General features: G+C 31.0%; 1 protein-coding gene across 1 annotated transcript in view; it reads right to left on the bottom strand.

Moving 5' to 3' along the window:
- Positions 1–1,465: 1,465 nt before the first annotated feature.
- Positions 1,466–21,874, bottom strand: part of LOC107439866 (glutamate receptor ionotropic, NMDA 3A-like) — a 320,894-nt gene continuing 300,485 nt past the window's right edge. Inside the window, exons 11-13 of the mRNA XM_043041182.2 lie at positions 15,547–15,666; positions 12,394–12,467; positions 1,466–5,996 (exon numbers count right to left, since the gene is read on the bottom strand). Coding sequence (XP_042897116.2) covers positions 5,528–5,996; positions 12,394–12,467; positions 15,547–15,666 — 663 coding nt within the window. The 3' untranslated portion in view covers positions 1,466–5,527. The remainder of the gene's footprint in view (positions 5,997–12,393; positions 12,468–15,546; positions 15,667–21,874) is intronic.

Consider the following 21,874-nt stretch of genomic DNA (forward strand, 5'->3'; position numbering starts at 1 on the left):
TAATTATTATTTTTTATCATTTTATTTAATGGCAGTCGTAAAGATGTCTTTTTTTGTTAAAAAAACATTTCTGTTGAAAAAAGGGTATGTTTATTCAGTGAAAGTACGTTTTTGAGTCTGATTTCGTAACTTAAAGTATCAATCAGTATTAATCAGTATATTTGAGGACACCTCCTTAAACCATTAAGATTGAGTCCTAGTACGCAAAGATCCGATCATTTGAACAAAAGTTATTCAAGGCAATTAGTTTTCTTTTTTTCCACATTAATTTCTCTTCTCCTTATATGTGTAGATCACATTTCTATCTTTTTAATCTATGAAGGATACAGAAAAGATACTTATACATTGGAAAAGTGCGGAAAATTTTATTTCTGTTTGTTACCTCACTCATAAATATTCGATAATTATTTTAAGACTTTTAAAAATGTTAATTTTTTTTTCTTTATTAAACGTCTTGCAGCAAATGATAAAATAAAGATTTTTCATTATCATTGTTCATAATATATTTTTATTTTTCGTTATTATTGTTCATAATATATAAAGATTGGTAGGATCCAGTTTTCCCTCATTCATTTCCATATTGTTTTGGTTCTCACTNAACTGAATGACTGTTCATATAGAAATCGCAGGTATTAGTCTCATGCAACAACGCCCCCTATAGTTCGTTGCGGTCGCGAATAGTATTTTTTATTTTCAAATTTAGTGGATAACAATTGTAAGAAATGAGTGAAAACAATCCCACGGACAATGCGACGGATTTAAGGTTATGTCATGGTACGTCTATTGTGAATATCAATTGATTGTTAGGTTTCCTCTTATGAAATTACATTATGACGCATTCACATACATTATTAATACAAATACATTTTCCAGGGCGAGACGATGAGGCAACCACAAGCACTTCCACTGGTTCAAGAGGTCCATGAGGGAAAAATGCACAATATTACCGTGATTATAGAGCACGGAAGCGAGTGGAGCAGGAAAAAGCGTCGTTGAATAGAACTAGTGATCCTTCTACGACTGCGGATTCTTCTACTATTAACGTCGCAGGTTGCGAAGTTTAACTTCTTCCGCGCGGAGGGACTCCACGCACTATTTTTTTTCATTTTATATTTTAGCGTAGTATTAAAGTTTACATTTTTGATTACAGCTTTTAATTTTTTATGGTTTAAAACTTTATCACTAGCTATATTTTGCTTAATCATATTAAAGGAAGATTTCCGTCTCGTGATCTGCTGCAGAATAATCGCCAAGTCCTGCAAATTTCGGCCCGACAGATAGTTTTTATTTTTTATTGAACAATTTTTTCAAAGTGTTTATTTAAAATATAAACGTTACAAAAAAACCTATAAAACAATCTTTCTTTTTTATATTATTTATGTAAAAATAAAACTAAGCATGATGTGTTCATAATCAAATGGATGAAATTTTCAATAAGGTTAGAAACAAATAATGCGACCAAAACTATAATATTAATAAAGTTTATTTAGTACAAGAGAAAAACTTAGATCATAACACTTGTTCTTATTAAATAATACATAAAGATAAATAGTAGGTAATAACAATAGAGACATACTTTATTTTCGATTCATATAAATACGTAAGAAGTTTTAAAAACCATTTAAAGCGATTCGAGTCCTGAAAATTATTATTTATCTCCCTGTTTTGATAAAAATGGTTATTTTTCATATATTTTAATTTTTTTGTTTGTTTGAAAACATGAATTCATTTTAGAAACTTACATTATAGAAAAATATTATTCAGGTTGTTTTCTAAAAACATGTATTTTCGTAACATGTTAAAACCAATAAACTCGTAGGCACAATTTAAGATGGCAAAAAGAAAATTTATTTTTTCTTATTTTATTTATCTTATTTTGTAGGTAGCAAATTTTTTTAAAATATACTTTACAATTTCTGATATTTCAAACACTTGAATGCATTTTTAAAAGCTACGTCAAACAGGGTGTTTTCCAAAGAACAAGTGTACATGTAACATATTGAAAGAAATAAGCATTTTATTCGCAAAGAATATTTTAAAATATGTAGTAAGCAATATTTATTTATTTTTGCGATTTCTTTTTCGAAATACCATTCCTTTGAAATATTTTTAATCTATTTTTAGCTTTGTAGTAAGTTTGGTTTCCTAAATTCCTGTCCGTTTGTTCTAATCAAGTCGGATTTACGCCAATAAATGCCGTTCATAATATTCTTAATTTAGTCCAAATTTACCATTAAGATATGTTAGTACTTCATAATTTTTAACCCTAAGCTTTCCAGTGAGACCAATTAGAATCGTATTATCCAGAAATATCTTTGTCTCCAAATTTTTCAAAAGTTAAATAAAAACTCAAGGTGTTCTATAATGTCCGTCCTTAATAAAGTATTCACTTTGAGAGTCATAAATAAGGGAGGAAAAATAGAAACCTATTAATACTCTGAACTACTATTGAAGGATTATAATAATCTTCATTTGTAATATGAAGCTTGAAAATAGTTCCTAACGAAAGGCGAATGCATTCTGGTCCCAGAGGACGAGTAAACTGTTTTTTTTGATGATTTTAATACCTTAGTTGCTCCAACCTTACTAATGATTTATCAAAGTTTAGAAACGTTTCTGTTTCTTTTCCTTAGTAAAATACTAGTTGGTGAACCCAAAAATGCGTAGTTTTTTTAGCTTTTTTCTTTATAAGGATTCAAAAATGTATATTAATGGTATACATTATACAACATTTTCATGTAAGCAATTTGCATATTTTCTTTTAAAATTCTGAGGCTTAATGCATGTAATACAAGTAAAGAGATGGATTATTGTTTGTTTGAGTCTTTCAATTAATATCTTCTAAATGCGATAGTTTAAGCTTTACATTTCATTTCATAGTGTTATTTTTTCCTAGCATTTCTTGTAAATAAGATAGTTTAATTAATCATTTCTAAAATAAGATTACAGGAAAACTAGTTTACATTAACAGGAAAACTAGTTTCTTTACATTAACAGTAAAACTAGTTTATAAAACAGCATAAAATAAGTTGTAAGATATTTCGTTTCGCCATTTTTTAAAAACTAAAAACAGTAAGTAATGTTTAAGCACCTAAAAATACAGCTGATACTTTACTTTCTTATTTTGCTATTTTGAGATTAATAAACAATCCTTGAGATCTGTTTTGATCTTGATTTAAATCAGTGTTTTGAAAATCTGGTTTGACGAACTTCCATTAGATTTCTGAACTAAAATTTTTAATTTTCTGAAAGCTAGTTTTAGTAGTTAAAATGATTTAAAAAAAAATCGTCCTCACAATGTTTTTGAAATTTATGTTATGAAGCACTGAATGAAAATTAATGTTTCTCTAAACATTTTAACTTTGTAAAGATTATGAATAGTATTTTTATGCTATTTTCAAAAGCGATTAACTACTTCAAAACGAAAGGTAAAAATGTTAAATTATAAAAGAGCTCCTTTTTTATTTTTTGCTTAATTTCTGGAAACAATGCGTTTGCTAAAAGAGACATTGTTTTCGAGTACAAAAGTTTACATTTTGGTGACATAAGAGTTTTCTTGGTAGATCGCGATCAGTACCAAGTGTTGGAATAATTTTTTGAAATATTTATTGGAGATACTGGAGTAAAAATGCCATTCCGTGGAAAATCTGGAAATTTAAGTAGATAGAAAAGTTTATGGCTTTGCTGAAAACAAGGGACCCCCACTGAAAAAAATTCGAAATGGCATTATCAAAAACCAGAACCAGTATACATGAAATTTAAATCCAATATAAAACCATGCCAGAAATTTTAAAACCTGATGGTATGACTCAGTACACTATGGCACCATACTGGAGAATTTAAAATCATTATGTCAGGATAGTGGAAATTTTAAAACCATCATGTTGCCACACTGGAAATTTTGATACCAGCTTCCAAATATACTGGAAAATTTGTAACCAGTATAAAATTGTATTGGAAATTTTAACACCACTTTTCAAGCACGCTGGAAATTTTGAAACCAGTTAGTATCCATTCTGGAATCTAGAGAGCATTTAAGCGGTATACTGTACCTCAATAAGCACCGGCATTTAAACAGCTTTCAATGTCTTTTTCAATGGCTTTTCTCGTTAAAAATGCGCCATTAATTTATAACTTCTTTGTTTTTATTTTTTCTTGAATAATTTTCGATAATTAATACTAATCTGACTTTTACAGTTTTTTTGGAAAATTAAATTTTTTTTCCAACTCTATTCAATATTCTTTATACATTTAGTTTTTTTTAGTTGTAGTGCCCGTTATTTCTAATCTTTACTATTAGATAATTTAAAAAAAAGAAGAGATACTTCAAAATCAATTTTAAAAAAGTGAAAAAAAGAAGACTTTAAAAAATTCGTTTATTTTAGCCCATTATTTCCCCGAGTCGCAGTTTTGTAATATTTATTTGTATATTAACATTATACAGAGTCCAAAAAGTATAGAAACAGTCAAATGTCACAAGATGTACGCATCGCATCAACATCCTAAAAATACATGCATTAAATGTTTCCAGGAGGACGCTAACCAATGATATCAAATTAATTTTTAACGCAATAGATGGCACTGTAATCGCAAAATGAAATGAGGCAAACATTGTTTAAAATGAAGCTATATCAAAAATTACCAGTCAAATCGAAAAAATAAAAATAAACACAACAATATGAAAAACCTGTCTAATGATATCATTCATGCTTTGAGTTGGTATCATTGGTTGCATCTCTAGAAAAAAAATTATCTGCGTTGTATTTTCATATTCTTATATGATACATCTTTCTCGAAATATTCGATTTTTACCATACTTTTTGGACCACCTGAATTCAGCACGAAAATTAATTAAATCTCATCCAAAAACTTTTCTTTAAATAAAAATTGAAACCTTGGGCAGTAATAGGTTAAAGAATGTTTTAAATTAAACAATATTTCAATAAGTTAACTATTATATTATTTCAGATATTGATAACATTTAAGAAATAACTTGTCAATTTTTTTCCCGTTAGCTTCTTTACAAATTAAAATTTTGTCTAGATGGTGAGGCGATTATAGCATATTTAAACCCCCTGCAAATTCGTAAAATTATTCAAAAATTTGATTATTTAATAAAAAGGAGAAGAAGAAAAACGCTTAACCTCGACCCAACACATTAAGCATAAAGTGATAAATTATAGTATATCAGGTTCTTGTTGGTTTACAGTTTTTATTTACTTTTTAATCTGCTTCTACCAATAAATTTTTTTTATCTATATAAAATACTTATCTCTGTATACCTTAAATATTTTCTGCCTATTAATATTTGATTTCTATATTCTTAAAAGCTCAATTGCTGATCTGGGCATTCTAAAAAAGTTCTACAAAAAGTCTAGAATTCGCTATTTAAAGACAAAATCGAGAAAAATCTTTCAAATGGTTTCATGCCATATATGGTTTTCTCCAGACTCTTGAGAAAAAGAGAACATGTTTTCGTTTGCTGACTATCCTTGCCTTCAAGAAAGAACATTTTTTCATAGTTTCTTCAAGGAGGTTTGAGTAAGGTTTTTTGTATAAAAGACAATTTTTGTTCCAGAAGCCTCTTTTCTTTCAACGTGTCTTGCAACCTGTTCAGCAAAGCTCTTTCAGAACCTTGCCAAAGTCTGACAATATCCTCTTTGCTCATCGCTAATAACCTCAGTTCATCCATGGTGTAGGAAGATTGCCAGTTGGCGCTGAGATTGTCGCCAAACTCCAGGGATTCTATTCGTTCTTTGTTCTCACTCATTGTCAATAATGAATCTCGGCGTAAGTGGTAAATATCATCCAAAGAACGCACCTTTGGGTAGGACAGGACGCCAACTTTCAGCCAAGGATCTTCTTTAACTTGCATCGATGTTAAATCACCAGTACTAGCGCTTAGCCGAGTTCGATTTTTACTGAAGGTCATTGTACTAGCCGAACTGTAGGACTCTACTAATGAATCCGGATCGTCTGGCGACTCTGCATAGTATCTAAAATAGAATAAATGAATTGTTTAAGAAAATTTTATAATTTATTAAATTATTGCCCTCAACAGAAATCAAGAAATCAGACTAGTCTAATATATGTAAGAAGTATTTTAAGTGGCAACAGAGCCTCTGTTGCCACTTAAAATAAGTATATGTATTTTAAGTGGCAACAGAGCCATCGAAAAGTAGTCTTAATATTTCTTCAGAAAGATTCCGAGGGCTATTGGGCAAGGCAAAGGTCCCTCATGTTGTTAGAGGGCATTGCGTAATTTTCGGATTTAAGGTACCGAATCCCTTTGGAGGTAAAATTTTGAAATTCGTAAGTTAGACATTTTTATTTGAATATATGTGTGAATTATACACTAAGACATGATATAAATACAAAGTTTTTTTAGATTTTTTTTATAGAAAATATGCAGAGAAAACTGTTAAAAAAATCGACCTCTTTTCAAAATCACATAGGTTAGTTGTTATTTTTTCATTATTCTTGCTTTATCATACTCATAAAAGCGTAGGGAAAAGACTACGTATCAAACATTATATTAATATTTAGATATTTTATAGCAAATATTGAAACTTATTTTGCAAAACAAGCCAAAAATTGCAATTCGTTAATTTTAACTATATAATATAAAATAATAGTCGAATCAACTAGTCCGTTGTCTATTCCCTAGACTTGTGTATAGAAAATATTCATATAAAATTTCAAGTGGTCCGAAATTTTTTTTAAAGACATTTAATTTAAAATGATGGGAAATTACCGAAAATTTGCTTTGAGAAAAAGGACAAAAAAGGCGCACTTATCATTGAAATAACCAAAATAAATGATTTTTTAATTCAACATAACTTCTGTTCGATTTGGCATAAGAACAAAATTTAAATTGCTTTTGAAAGAGAAAGTTCATAGTTTCATTTTATATAAGAAACAAAAAAAAAGGATATTTTAGTCAAAATCGGCTTAAAACAGGTAGTCTGGTACTAATTGTTAAAACAATTATTGTCAAAATCAATAACATTTATTAAAGAATAAACTTAATTTTTTTTAATTCGGTTCATAATATAGACTTTCTGAGTCTATATTATGAACCTCATAAGTTCTGGCTTTTTCCGCTGCCAGGGAAGATCTACGATGATAAAACTAAACTGGGCTCTGGCTTATTCCTCTACCAGTGAAGACCTACAACGAAAAACTATACTGTGTTCCGGCTTATTCCTCTACCAAGGAAGATCTACGACGATTAACTATATTGGGTTCTGGCTTTTTCCGCTGCCAGGGAAGATCTACGATGGAAAAACTTTATTGGGTTCTGGCTTATTCCTCTACCAGGGAATGTGGTCCCGCAGTGGACTGATCGTTAAGACACGGTTCCCAGCAGATCACCGAAGTCAAGCATCACTGATCATTATTGATCTGTTACNGTCCGTGTGCATCACCATACATGTCTGTTTGAAAATGCAGTAACGATATCCTAGAGAATTAACTGCTGAGACTATCACTGTTTTCTTTCACCATTAAATAAAATTATCATTTCAAATCATAATTGCAAATCTTATTTACACCCTTAAATACAAAATTAAAATTCAAACTGAAAGTGTTGCAACGTACACACGGTACAGCTAGTAATTTTATAAAAATAAAGGAAATAATAAATTATGCGTAATTAATTAGATATAAATTTAATTACAGGTTCCTAAAAGCATAACTGGTAAAAAAAAACACAATTTGGGAACTGCTGGTCTAGTGCACTGTGCCATTTATCCATCTGTTTCTTTAAATTTATACCACCTATAAAAATTATTTCAATAGACAAAAGTGATGTTGCAGGACTAAATAGAAGTTTCAGAAAACCTGAAGTAATTCGAGACAGTGGCGTAGTTTTGGGGGACAAAACCTCCTCCGAAATTAATTAAACATTACAGGCTTAATGAGCTATTGTACAGATAGTAGAATGTAGACATAAAAAGTTTACATTTTTCATTTTTTTTTAAATTTAAATGCTTAGAATATATATATATATATATATATATATTGATATGTGTCTGTGTGTGACAGGGCATGTGTATAATTATATGTTCCGTTCTACAGTTCCAGATTTCAGCTTGAAAATATTTTACCAGATGGCGCTGCAGAAAGTAAGCGTGTAAATTAAAGAAAACACTAGATGAAAATCATCCTTACACACACATAATCACATTAAACTATTTTTCGCAATATCCATCATCAGCGGCAGTCACGTGTCGTCATGTGACATTTTTTGATGTGATTTTTAATTTTTTTTCTTTGCTTTATGGGTTTACTATCCTTTATCTGTTGAAGTTGTTTTTTTTACTTAGACCAGGATTTCCGAAAAAAAAAATCATGCTCTGTCGTATGAATATGTTCCGTCGCATCTACTTAAATTGTTCTAAAAATATTAAAGACATAATTTTTATGGTGCAGGGGCTTATTTTGAACTCGACATAATCGACACTTAGATTACATCTATGATTACATCTATAAAACTGCAAGTTTGAAAAAAAAGTATTAGTATGCAAATACATAAAAGTTTGCAGCCTAGAAATTAGAGAAACCCTATCGCATAAATAAGTAAATTGGTATGAAAATATTACTGCTCATTTTTAATCTTGCTAAATAATTTTTTAGTAAGCTTAATAAATTTAAAGTTGCTATGGTTCAGTGATTAGAGTACTGAGCTGTCTCTGCGAAGAACTGGGGTTTGATTCCCGTTTGCGGCTTGCTTAAGATCTTCGAATAGATAGATACCAATTTTCTAGGCAGTACGTCTGGTTAAAGCGTAAAGTTAACCTCATTCACAAAATTGTGAATACTACACCTATCTGGCTCGCCGGCCTGGTGACCGAGCGGTTAGCGTGCCTGACTGCGAAGCCATAGGCTGCTGGCTCGAATCCCGCTCTGGGCATGGATGTTTCTCTCTCTCTTTGTGCTGTCCTCTGTTGTGTGTGTATGATGTGTGAATGTGGCACACCCTATAAACGGGTTTGTGGCAGTGTGGCGAGGGCAATGTTGCTCGCCTCCGCGACTTTGGTTCACAGGTGCCCAGTGGGTAACGCGAAATGAGCAACAATTCTGGCATAGTATAAGCAAAAGATTCAAATTCAGTGCCTGCCATTGGGAAAAAAACCTTTCTGGCTCACAAAGGACTGTTTCACGAATGCCTCACTTAGATGCTAATTGAATTTATACTGAAGGCAGGTAGGCACTTTATATACGTCGTACTAGAGCTGCACAATGGGCTATTGGCGATTGTCTGAGGAACATTCCTGAGGATGATCCGAAAATGTGCCATCGCTATTTCGATCCTCTGCAGAGGAGATGGCTCCCCTGCTTTGGTGGTTTGAAGACGAGCGCATTTTACGGTCGAACAGCTTAACGAGGAACGATACCGAGCACCGTCGGTCTCTACGCAGGCTGATTAAAGTGATCACCCAGCCGCTTACTGACCACAGTCAGTGATGCTAGACTTCGGTGTTCTACTGGGAACCGTGTCTTTACGATCAGTCCACTGAGGGACAATTTATATTGGAATTTGGTATTTTATTTGAAGAATATTGTCATTCACTGTGCAAAAATATTGTTCATACCCAAATTAGATTCTATTATGATTTTATTATCGAAACTTATTGGTATGGGATAACTGTCAGAACTGATTCCATCTGGCTTAGTTCCAAGAATTGTTCTAACAGAAGCGCTGTTGCCTTTTGAGTTAAGCTTAAAATTAAAAAGCTATGGGTTTTAATATTAAATGCTGCATATGAACTGGTTGTTATTATCGGTGATAAAATAATCTAACAAGCAAGGATCGAAGAATCTCATTGTGAGATATGAATCGTGCTCTGTTTGATCTAACGTGGGTAGTCGCATAATCTTATGCAATTTGAAAGGTTTTACTTTTAGGAAGGTTTTGCAGCACTTTTGGAATGCCAGAGTCATTTTCCATAATTAGGTGGGAGAAAAAGGGAGTGCAACTGCTTTCGGTGGTATTGAGTATGTTGCTGGTCAGAACAGTGCGAGTATGCAGAGACTAAATTGTATTTATTACTGTGTGCGTTAAATGTTTTTTTAATAGAAACTTCAGATTTTGATGAAATAAAAAATAGCTGAGCCTTCGTGACCACACAGTACCACCAAAATTTCTAGTACAAAGAGGAGCGGGTTCGATTACTACAGTAATCATGCATGTATATTTTATGAGTTTATTGTTTTTCATATGTTTCAAAAACTGTGTTTTTCAATTTAGCATGCGTTTATAAAATTTTTTTTTGGTTGGTCGTACTTTAAATAAGCGCACGTGAGTGATTCGTTCCAAGCACTGAAGTTTTTCAATTAGCGTAGCTTAGTCGGGGTGGTTCAGGGAATAGAGCGCTTGCCTACCAATGAACCGGGTTCGAGTCCCAGCAATGACTGGACGCTACAAATTCCGCACATGGCTCGCACCAACCTCAGTGCTGACTTAAAATATCCCCAGTAGTAGGCGGATCATAGGTTAGAATCCCCTTGGCGAAACCGTAGAAGGTTTCCGTGATTTCTCCCGTGTCAAATGCCAGTTCCATCAAAAGGTTCTCCCCGAAGGCAAAATTTCTCCCAATACTTTATCCAAGATTTCTGTATTGGGTTCAAAATTACAAGGCTATGGAATTCAACATTGGTAGTCGTAAACTCTAAAAATTGGGTTGGCTGTTCAACGACGGTTATAAAATTAGCGTAGCCATAAATTGGAACTTTCGCATTAACCATGAGTAATAATTGCCTGGTATGGTTCATAAAGTTTACAAATTTATGGTTCTGCAGTGGACTGACACGATACCCAGTAGAACACTGTAGTCCTGCCGGTTAGTAAGCGGATGACCACTTTGATCAGTCTGCGTAGGGACCGAGGGTGTGGGGTATCGGTACTCGGTAAACTGTTCTACCGTAAAGTGCTCAACTTTCGCGCAGGTCGTCAGGTTATCTAAGTAGGAAACTTATCCTTTCTGAAGAAGATCAAAATTGCGATGACATATCTTCTGATCATCCTCTGAGATGTTTCCTATACTACCGCCAATAGCCCACTACGCGGCCGGGATAGCCTGTTTGGTAGGGCACTGGGCTCATGTCCAACAGTTCAGGGGTTCGATCTCCACCGTCCGAAGACTCCCGTGTAGTAAATGGAGACTGATGTACGTTAAATCTGTAGAGTAGCAAAGTCCTCCATGTTTCCATAACAAATCAATACGTCTAGGAGTACTGATCCAAGAGTTTCCTTCTCTTCTGGATTGGTTAAAAACCACAAGGATACGAAGTTGAACATCAGTAGTCGTAAACCCAAAATTGGATCGGCTATTCAACGCGGATAAAATAAAATAAAATAGCCCCCTATGCAGCTCTAGTGCTACACAAATTAAGTACCTACCTACCCACTAATTTATGAATGTTATAATTACGAAAACTTTTTTTTTAAAATGAGTAGTGTGAACAAATTTATTATTACCCATACATAATGCAGGCTTGTGTGCTCATTACAAAGTACAGCGTTATAAGTCATTGTGAATTTGAAAAACATGTAATAAAAGTTACGGCGGTATTTGAATTCGCTACCTCCATGTTATATTATAAGCATTTGGCTGGCTCTTCTTAACCGTCAAGTTTAATTCGTTCTTTTAACTGGTTGAAAATTTTTAACTAGTCATAAATATTTACGAACGAAAGCGGGTTTAAACTCGTGTTACAAACCACTCGCAATATCTGCTTCAAAGCAATCGTTGTTGTTATATTTGTTGATGGGAAAAAATACATGACTTAAAATAGCATTCAATGATATTAGAGCACTTTATAAAGGCTTGGTGATGTGATTTATAAATAAACTATGTTGTGAAACGAATATACTTTTGAAATATGTGATAATTGTTGTCGATGCAATAGATTCATAACGATTGCTTCAGCCTTCAATTACCAAATTAGACGAAATACGTAAGTACAAATATTGGTTCTAACATTGGCATACAAGATATGAATATTCTACTTTAATGTGTTATTTTATTTACTAATTCATTTTTTGAGTATCTTAAGGTTAGTGCTTTTTAATTGCTCTTATACACACATAAGAATCAGATAGACGGTAGATTCGTTTTTTATCAAAAATAGCGTTTGATACTATTTCTGTAAACTTCGCAATTGATGCATTGTAAAAATCTGAAAAACTCCAAAATTCATTTTATTATTTGCAGATAGTCTTACTTTTAATTTTCATTACTTTTATGTCATGAATTTATTTAAAGAAATTTTTCTTTTGACACCGAGTATGTCTAGTAAAACAAACAAAATTCGGACGGCTATTTCAACTGTATTTAATTAGAAAAAGTAATTATCTTAGAAAACAGAATCTTAGAAAAGATTTCTTACGCTCTTCTAATTTCTTGTATCATATCGAAAAACTGAGATTTGCTTTTTCTTCTTCGAGCTTCTTCTTTGAATTTCTGTAATCAAGAAAACAACTATATTAAATTTCAAGAAAAAAAATTGCATAATGAGTATTTATAATGATTATTATGAGATTTATATTCACTATTACAAGAATTATTATGAGACTTATCATGAGACTAATATCTACTATGACTATATATATGGTTATTTATATCATTATACAATATATATCAGTATAGTTTTTATTTGAATTTCGATTGTTTCAAAATATCAAATTACTTAATATTATGCAAAAAAATGCTTGAAGTATAGCATATTATAGGGCAAGTAAAAAAGGGCCTTTTTTAAAACTTTAGACAACTAATCACCATATTTACGGTTTAAGATGCATCGTTTTTTTAACCCTTTGAATTTTAACCAGAATCTTTATTAAGCATACTTTTCATATTTTTGTTCATTATTTTGTATTAATTTCAATTAAGAGAATAATATTAAATTTAGCATTTTAATAATTCATGGTTATGAAATGCAGGATGGTTATGAATGCAGGATGTCTTTTTCTGTGTTACATGTAAAATCTTCCAAAAACGACTCATTTATAAACAATTCTAAATTTGCACTCATTTGCAGTTTTTTAGATCTAAGAGAAAAAGTTATTCTTCATTGAAATTTCAATTATTTACAAAATAAATTATTTAGAATTGTTTTTTAAATATAAATGAAAAAGTTTTTTTTGCTACCCTTTTTGTATCTTATTTTTTGGTACAAACATAATTCGAATAATCGAACCGATTTTTTTTAATAACCATTAGACTGTTTTTCATAATTTAAAAATATCAAAATATATTTTTGCTTGTAGTTAGAGTGTCAGCAAAAGAAAAAACAGATGTTCTATCTGCGTCAAAGAGTTGATGATCGAAGTTGCGTTCTTTGAGTTTTTTTAGGGAACTTTTTATATTGCTCCAGATTGTTTTTTTAAGACCGAGCAATTCATACTTTTTCATTTACTGGATTTTTAAAGCCCATATTTAAAAAACGAACTCATAAACTGGAGGAAACGTGCTTAGGGAAAAATGAGCTTATAGTGATCTAGAAACTTCTTTATTGTTTTCTTCGCTTGTTATAATTGTAGTACACTCGATTTATGCTGTTAATGGTAAGATCTAAATAAGATCTCACTAATCTAGTTTGTTGCATGCTTTTCTGTTCGATATTTTATTGATGATTATCCCCATTTCTATAAGCCTATTTAAGAATTTATTAAATCCATAAAAACTATTAACATTTTCTTAATAATTTACTTGTTTTAATTAAACCCAAGAACTGTAACTAAATCATTCTTTTTATGGCTTATAATATTATTATGATAAAACCAGTAATTAAGAAAAACAGATTAAGTAAGTTGGTTGAAAAATCCAATTACTTGAAAATGCACTTTTTCGTCAGGTTATGTTTCAAATAATTATAGAATAAATTTTGATGACTTGGAAAAACACAAAAAAGCTCGAATTTATTTAAGTTAATTATCCTAATTAATTATTATTAGAGTTTTGTGAGGGAATAGAAATGTATTTTTCATAATTTTAATTAGCCTGTGGAAGTTTAAATAATGTTATTTTTTGTAGAACAAAATGCTTATTCTTTTTATTACCTTTCTACTGCATTTTAAGTTTTTATTTGAGTTAATAAATAGTAACTCATTTTACAGTACAGCTGTGTGCTGGTAATTTTTTTATGCTCTCAGATAGTTCTAAAAAATTTTTATGCATTCTTTTTCTTTCGCATTTTTTTTTCTTCAGATTTCGGAGGAAAAGAAATATTTGGGAGAAAAGAAACAGGAATTTAGTTAAATTTGACTGTACGTTTTTTTAGAATGCTTGTACGGTAAAGATTATTCAACTCTTACGTTTTCGGTTGCAGTGACATACTTTATAACTTTTGAAATGGCAGCACCTATTTTTTTAAAAAACGTAACGTAATCCCCATAGTAAAAAAAATTAAAATGGAATAAGAATGATATTATCAATACGAATTGTGGCGACGCTTGACAGAGATGAAGAGAGCAAGATACAGCATACAAATCACGATAGTTTATTCTTCATTGCAGATGTAGTCAAAACACTTTCGGTAGAACTGAGTCGTCGACTTGTCGAAAATGTATCTCCATATCTACTCTTTGGCATTTTCCATGCTATAAATGTAGTTCCAAATCCCTTTTTATCAGGATCTAAATTTCATAGAAACTCAGTTCCAGAAAAGTCATCATACGCCGCTACGGGAGCATTCCTGTAATGAACTGCTTCTTCGTGAACATCTGAACAGGCCACAATAGGGGTGACATATCCAGGTTCCTATGCAGTTTTAATCCTGATAATTTTTCCCTAACTCCCCTAGAAGTTGGTTCCAATATTTACAAGACTGCTGTTACATATAATGTTACGAATACTGTACGTTTCGATACAAAAATTGACTGAAAATGCCATTAAAAACTGTAGCATTAGGAGCAAAACTAATTCAGAATCGAAATCTCCTCACCCGGATTAGGATTAAAATATTAGTATAAATGCTATAAAAAATTCTTTTCCCATGCTATTGATTTTTATTCTTCAATGAAAAATGGCTGAAAGTGGTTTTCTACGGAGGACCATTATACTTCGCCGTTATACACGGAGTCTTATGTCATGCTGTAAGCTTATAAAGCATTCAAGAATTGCTGATATTTCTGCCTTCTAAAATTTTTAGCTTTTTTTCTTTTAAAATTTTTTTCTATATTATTTTTTAAAAAAAACTTTTAACAACCGTAACCGTTCACTGTAAACACGCATAGAAGATTTTCAACATTGGGTATAAAGCGCAACCGTATAGTACTGCAATGATAATGATAACAGTACTTTTTTTGCGCATAATGACTTTTACAGAAAGGATTAAGGACATGATTATTTAGAAGTACCAGAATAATCTATAAACTTTAGAAAGGGAAAAAAATACACTTTTAATATAAGTTAAAATGCTAATTAATATGAGGTGATGTTTTCACTTTTAGTTTTAACTGTATATTGATTTAAATAAAATTAAAGTAATCGTAACAAATTATATATAACTACAACTATTAAATTAACTGTATGAACATACCTTTTTGACGCTTTTCTGAAAGAGGCTGGCTATTTGTCCCTCTCTTAAGTTTGAAATGATTTCTTTAACTGAATGATGAGGTGAAACTAGTTCTACTGTGTTGATGAAACGATACAGCTTCTGTAAAGAAAAATACACATTGCACAATTTGAATAGATGATTCAAATTCAGAGGATTTATTTAAAAAATAAAAACTATCCACTTCTCCAATGATATTTAGTGAGAAAACAAAATATAGTCAGGGATCTGTTTAGAAAAAATTTGGATCCGTTAACGGACCGTTTTTATCTTTTAATCGGACCTTTATAATTTTTGTTTATCTTCATTATTGTTTTGTTAATCGAATATACTCTTCCCAGGTAGGGGGGAGGAAAGAAAGACAGATGTAAACGAACTAAATTTTGTCTTCGGCAGACGCTTCTTCCTTTATTTGTCAGAAATGAATATTCTGCGTTCAGCAGTATAGGCTAAGTACCAAATATTTATATGTTGCATCGCTAATTTAGTAGCTGCAATTGCTGCTTATTTTTTAAAATTTAATTTTTTTAATTATAATTTTACAGAGTTGAGCATAATCTTGTATGTCTTTACAATTTAAAAACTCTTTGAAAAAGTTTTTTGCAATAACGGACCCTATTTGCACAAATTCACAAAAGCGGACCCTGGTTGAAAGAATGTGACTTAACGTTTATTTTATATTCACAAATTACGAGTAATTTTTTCACAATTTTACAAAAACGGACCTTTCACAAAATGTCTGGACTGACCCCTGATAGTGTTTGAATACAAAGAATAAAGATACAATACCACTTTAATGTGTATTATGATAAATAATTAAAAATATCGGGTGCCCCCAAAATCACAGACTACTTGCAAATTAGTTTCAGATAAAAATATACGGTTAGTTGCATTCTGATTTAAAAAAAATTCAGGTAAATATAAAATGCATACCCACTAAGTTTTAAATAGAATTTATAAGTTCACCAACAGATGGAGAAAACTACAGAGCAATATTTTTTTGAGTATCAGACCATTCTAATTGAAAATATTTGTACGAAAGTATGAAATTTTTGCCCTGTAACTATGCTCCGGTGTTTATGAGTTGTGGGAAAAGAGCTTTCGACAATGCCAACTATCTATCAAAAAGTACCCCAATGTAGAATCTAGTTAATATGTCCTATATACTAGTGAAAAGGAATTGAATAATTGTAGTGTTAGGCACGATACAGTACTCTCCCATCGGAATTTAATTTTATCTGTGATAGCATTCGATACATTAGTTGATTCATTGCTGTTTTGTGAGAAGCCGAGAGAGCTGTATTAAGTTCACGAGCGTGGTCACTCCTGTGTTGCCAATAGCAGTCGAGTGTATTAAGTTTTAACGTTATAAGTCATTTAATAAAACAAGTGTATTTTGTTGCTAGTAAAAGCACAGTCAAGCACAAAAACACAACCAACTTGTTCATTGAGTTTGGTGTGTGGCACAACAGCGCATTCACTTGATCTATTGACTATTTCCAACTATGCAGCATTTAGTTTTGCGCTCATATCACAAAAGATAAATAATTTTTATACATTGGATATAAATAATTTACGCTTTTAATTTGTGAATTCGACCCCTATCATACCGATAATTAAGTTTTAAGCTCAAAACACAAAGGATGTTTTACTTTTATCAACTGAAAATAAATGCTTGTTTTAAATTTGTGAAATCTTATGTATGTCTTATAAGTCTTCTTATTAATTTACATTCTGATAATTAAACACTTTTTGAAGACACAGAAAGTGAAAAACAATCATGCTTTTTTCCTCGATGTTTTATAAAAAGTAAAAAACGTTAAAATCAAATAGTATTTTTTGTGGTATTAAATTGAAGATATAGTTATTCATACAATGTGCACGAAGTGATTTACTGTACTACATACTCGAATATTTCATAAAAAATATTAAAGTAACAAGACGAATTTCTTTATAAAATATGTACCACCTTTTTTGAAGCCATCAATTTACTTTTTGAAAGAACTAAAAGCAACTCCTTCAATATTTTGCTTTGACGCTACTTGTTACAAAGCTACACCCGTAAAAATTTTCTTCCTTCCTTTTTCTGCTGCTTAGCTATACTTATTTCCGTACAGAAATATTGATGTCATAAACTAAATGTTTTATTTTATTTATTCGAGTCTCGTACATCTAGTTTCCTAAAAATGCTCAAAGAAAAAAAATTTAGCTGATGTCGATGATAAACGTTATTACTAGAAAATGTTAGAAGTTTCAAAGTGATAAAAATAATATATCGTTAATGATTGCCTATTGTGGCCTTAGAAATATGCAAGACGAAGTATTTATCCGAATTGAAAAATTATCATAAATTTATCTTATTGAAACTATTTGATGTAATGTATGAACTGATTATTTTATACCGGATTTTTCATCAAACCATTATTGAAGGTAGGTGTATAAAACATCAACTTGAAAACGTTTTATAATACATATCTTTTAATTCTTCCCCTTCTTTCAATTACACGTATTATGAAGTTTACGTGCTACCTTTATAGTAATTTGGCCTCTCTTTTCATGATTTGCATATTTTTGTCTTTATTTTTGAGTGGGATTTTAAATATATATATAAAGGGTGACAATAATGGAACACCATTGTAAGAATCATAAAAAATCAGGCTAACATAAGTAATATTAAAAAATAGTATGATGCGATCAATTAAAATAAGCAGGCGATATTTTTGGAACAATCTGATTCAGGCGGAGTTTTGGTGAAGAAGTATAGAAAATCCGTTACGGAAGATATGAACCATAGTTATTGTTAATGAGAGATGAACTATTATGGGATAAGAAAGTGTATATACCCAAAGAATTGACTGTACTTGTTTTGATGTCATTGTATGGAAAATCGCTTGAACGGATGGAGTTGTTAGAATCTTAGTTTAATTAGAAATGGCAAAAGCTTTCTTGATAATTTAAATATCATTTTTATAAAAATTGAATCTTCAATTTTAATACATGAGACACTCTGTATGCGTATATAAAAGCTATAAACTTGGAGAAATTAAATGGTTTCCTGTTGTTTTTATTTTCATTTTTACATTTCTTATTATGATATTAATAATTTTAATTAATAATTTTAATTATTTTTTAATTTTTATTTGTTATCTAATTTTTATTTAATTTTTTTAAAGCTAATTTTCATGAAAATTGGCTTTAAATGCATATGACCATCAGAAAGCTGCTTTGAAAGTGTATTTTTTCATTAAAATAACATTTCTTAACGAGCAAATTACCGTCATACATTTTTACTCTACCATAACATGTTACTCCATGAAATCTGACTGGAATATTTTCAAAATAAAGTGTAATTTTACTAAGCTCTTTTAAGTCATTTGGAAAAAAAATGTTGAGTAAGTGAAGATTCATGTTTAGTTATCAGTTGCACCCAAACTAAAGAATGGTTTTAAAAGTAAATAAAAGGTTTAAATGTATGAATTCTGCTTAACCAGTTTTTCCTTTATAAAAACTTAAAAATTAGTTACAAAAATTTGCCAATAGATAGTGCTTTTAACTGAGGAAAGCTGTAAAACAACGAAGGTTTGCAGAGGTTGTACAGTTCATAAAAATAAAATTGAAAGAGCCCTTTGCAAATATTTTACTTAGAATGCTTTTACTTTGGGGCACAAACTGTCACTTTATAGCTTCTTTTAGTTAGCAGTATCGACGAACTTTAAGTAATTTTGAAATTGAGTAAGAATAGTATTTCTAGTTCCGTAAGCAAGAGGTAGCAAAATCTTCTAAAATTTCAATTTGATTACACTTTGAATCGCTGAAACAACTTATTGTTTATAGCAAAATTGTGGTACTTCTTTTCCAAATTCCCATCTAGAACAATTTTAGAGTGAGGCTTATCATAAAATTGCCGTATGACCTTCAAATATACTTTTAAAATACATCTCATTAATATGTAAAGATATAATCTAAATTTAAACTAGCACCAATGAAACTCTATAATAAATAAATGTCTGATAAAACACAATCATTACAACAATTTTGTTACAGATTAGATTTTTAACAACATTGTAACAGATTTGAAATAGAATTTCATTTAGTGTCCGGAGTGTTCATTAGTTTCAAGATATCCATTGCAAAAGAAAACTAATAATTTATCTTCACTTTCAGTGGACAGTGGTAATTTCATCTTACGCTCGCAAAAAAAAAATCTTATTAGTCTGAGGATACTCCTCAAGACGAATCGATTTCCTTTATTGCTAGAAAGTATAGCCATTAGATTGTCTCGAAAACTTACGCTAGTATTTTTTTTACACCGAATTCCCACTGTCAAAGAGGATAGTTATTACTCCGGAAGTCATGTAGAGAGAGTTCTTTCATGGCATGATATCGTAGCTTCTATTTTAATGTATTACTGTTCTTAAAAGATATTTCGATGGGTTTTATGAAGATATCCAGACTACTAGAATAAGTTTGTATTGAATAGAGCTTTTATTGTAATAATTCAGAAGTCAGTAATCATAAATATTAATTCTTGAGCCGTGGTGACTTAGGAGATAGAGCGCTCGCCTCCCAGTGAGGTGAATTGGTTCGAATCCCAGTGGTGGCTGGTCGATGCAAAATCCGCACCCTACTCGCATCGCCAACAGTGCTGACGAAAAAATATCCTCAGTGGTAGACGGATCATGGGTTAGAATCCTCTTGAAGTCAGTCAAACCGTGGAAGGTCTTCGTGATTTCCCTATACATGTTACGCAATTGCGGGTTAGTTACATCAAAAATTCCTCAACGAAGGCAAATTTCTCTCAATACCTGTTCCAAGAGTTCCCTTGATTTCTGGATTGGGTTCAAAATTACAAGGCTACGGAGTTGAACATTGGTAGTAGTAAAATGACAGTTGGGTAAATTGTTCAATAATTGTTCTAAAATAAAATATTAATTCAAAGTTCCTGTAAGAAATGTTGATTCGTTTATCTTAAAGTTACAACTGTGCAATAATATTTTATCCAAAGTGATGCTCATTTAAGTCTGGCTAAAATCTTTCGAGCGGCTCCAACAATAGCTATAAAAAGTGCTGTTTGGGTATATAAAAATGGCTAGTCTTTTTTTGGGACATGGATGGCGCCGCTGAAAAACAGGAGGAGCAACCCTCTGCCTTAAATTCGTTTGGTTCTCCCAAAATAATGCTTGCTGGCATTTGTAACAGCAACAACTAAAGTGGCCACGCACTACTTGATAAAAATTAACACAATGCCATCTGTTAAAAAACTGTGGAGTTAGAATTCATGTCTCGATAAAAAAAAAGAACAGCAACTTATTAGTATGAGAACACTTCTCTGAAATGTTTGGATAAATGCATACCTAACTGCTAGAAAGTATAGCCATTAGACTGTCTAGAAAAGTTATGCTAGTATTTTTTCTAAACCTAGTTCCGGTTGTCAAGGAAGATAGTTATTCTCGTGTAGTTAAGTTGTGAAACTTTTTTCATGGCATGATACCGTATTTTCTATTTTTAAAAAATCCTCTTATAACGGTGGACTTGCGAAGATATCTATTGCATTAAATATTATGATGTATAAGATAGCTTTTATTGCCACGAATTAAGATAATAATTATAAACATTTATTTAAAATTAATAGGCGTTAACTCAATAAAGTCGTTTTTCCAAATTGATTTATGTATGAATAGAGTAATTTAACAACAACATTTCTCATTCCCTCGCTGTAATGTAATATAGTGCTCAAGAAATAGTGAATAACTTTTGTTCTAATGATCGGATTTTTATGTATCAAGACTTAATTTGAATGGTTTGAGTGCCTTACCTTAAAATGTAGTATGTTTAATATTTGGTTTCTCAAGAAATTTTCGACTGATTTCCTTCAAATTTTAAAATGATTTAAAATTTTATACAGCTTGAAATGCAAAATGTTTCGAACTGTATGAAATGGAATAATAAAAAATAATAAATAATTATTAAAAATGAGGGATTATTTTGAATAGAAGAATTTTATAATTTATTTCCAAAAGATTTTGAAATGTTAAAAATTTCTTCGAGATACAATGAAATACGCAAAAATCGAAACATTAGAGAGTCCAAACGTTCGACAGTTCTCTTGCCTAAACAATTAGGGACTTTATTTTGCATATTGCCCCTATGTTTTGAGCCTACACCCTATGTTTCTGACCTCCAAGAATTCAAATCCATGAAAGGAAAAAGCTATGTTTATTTAGAAAAATAAATCTTTTGTCTGATTCCAAAACTTAAAATATAACCTGCACTAATTAAATAACATATTTAAGATTAAACCATCGTACCA

Source organism: Parasteatoda tepidariorum, chromosome 2 (assembly GCF_043381705.1).
Source record: "Parasteatoda tepidariorum isolate YZ-2023 chromosome 2, CAS_Ptep_4.0, whole genome shotgun sequence".
In the NCBI taxonomy this organism is placed as follows: Eukaryota; Metazoa; Arthropoda; class Arachnida; order Araneae; family Theridiidae; genus Parasteatoda; species Parasteatoda tepidariorum.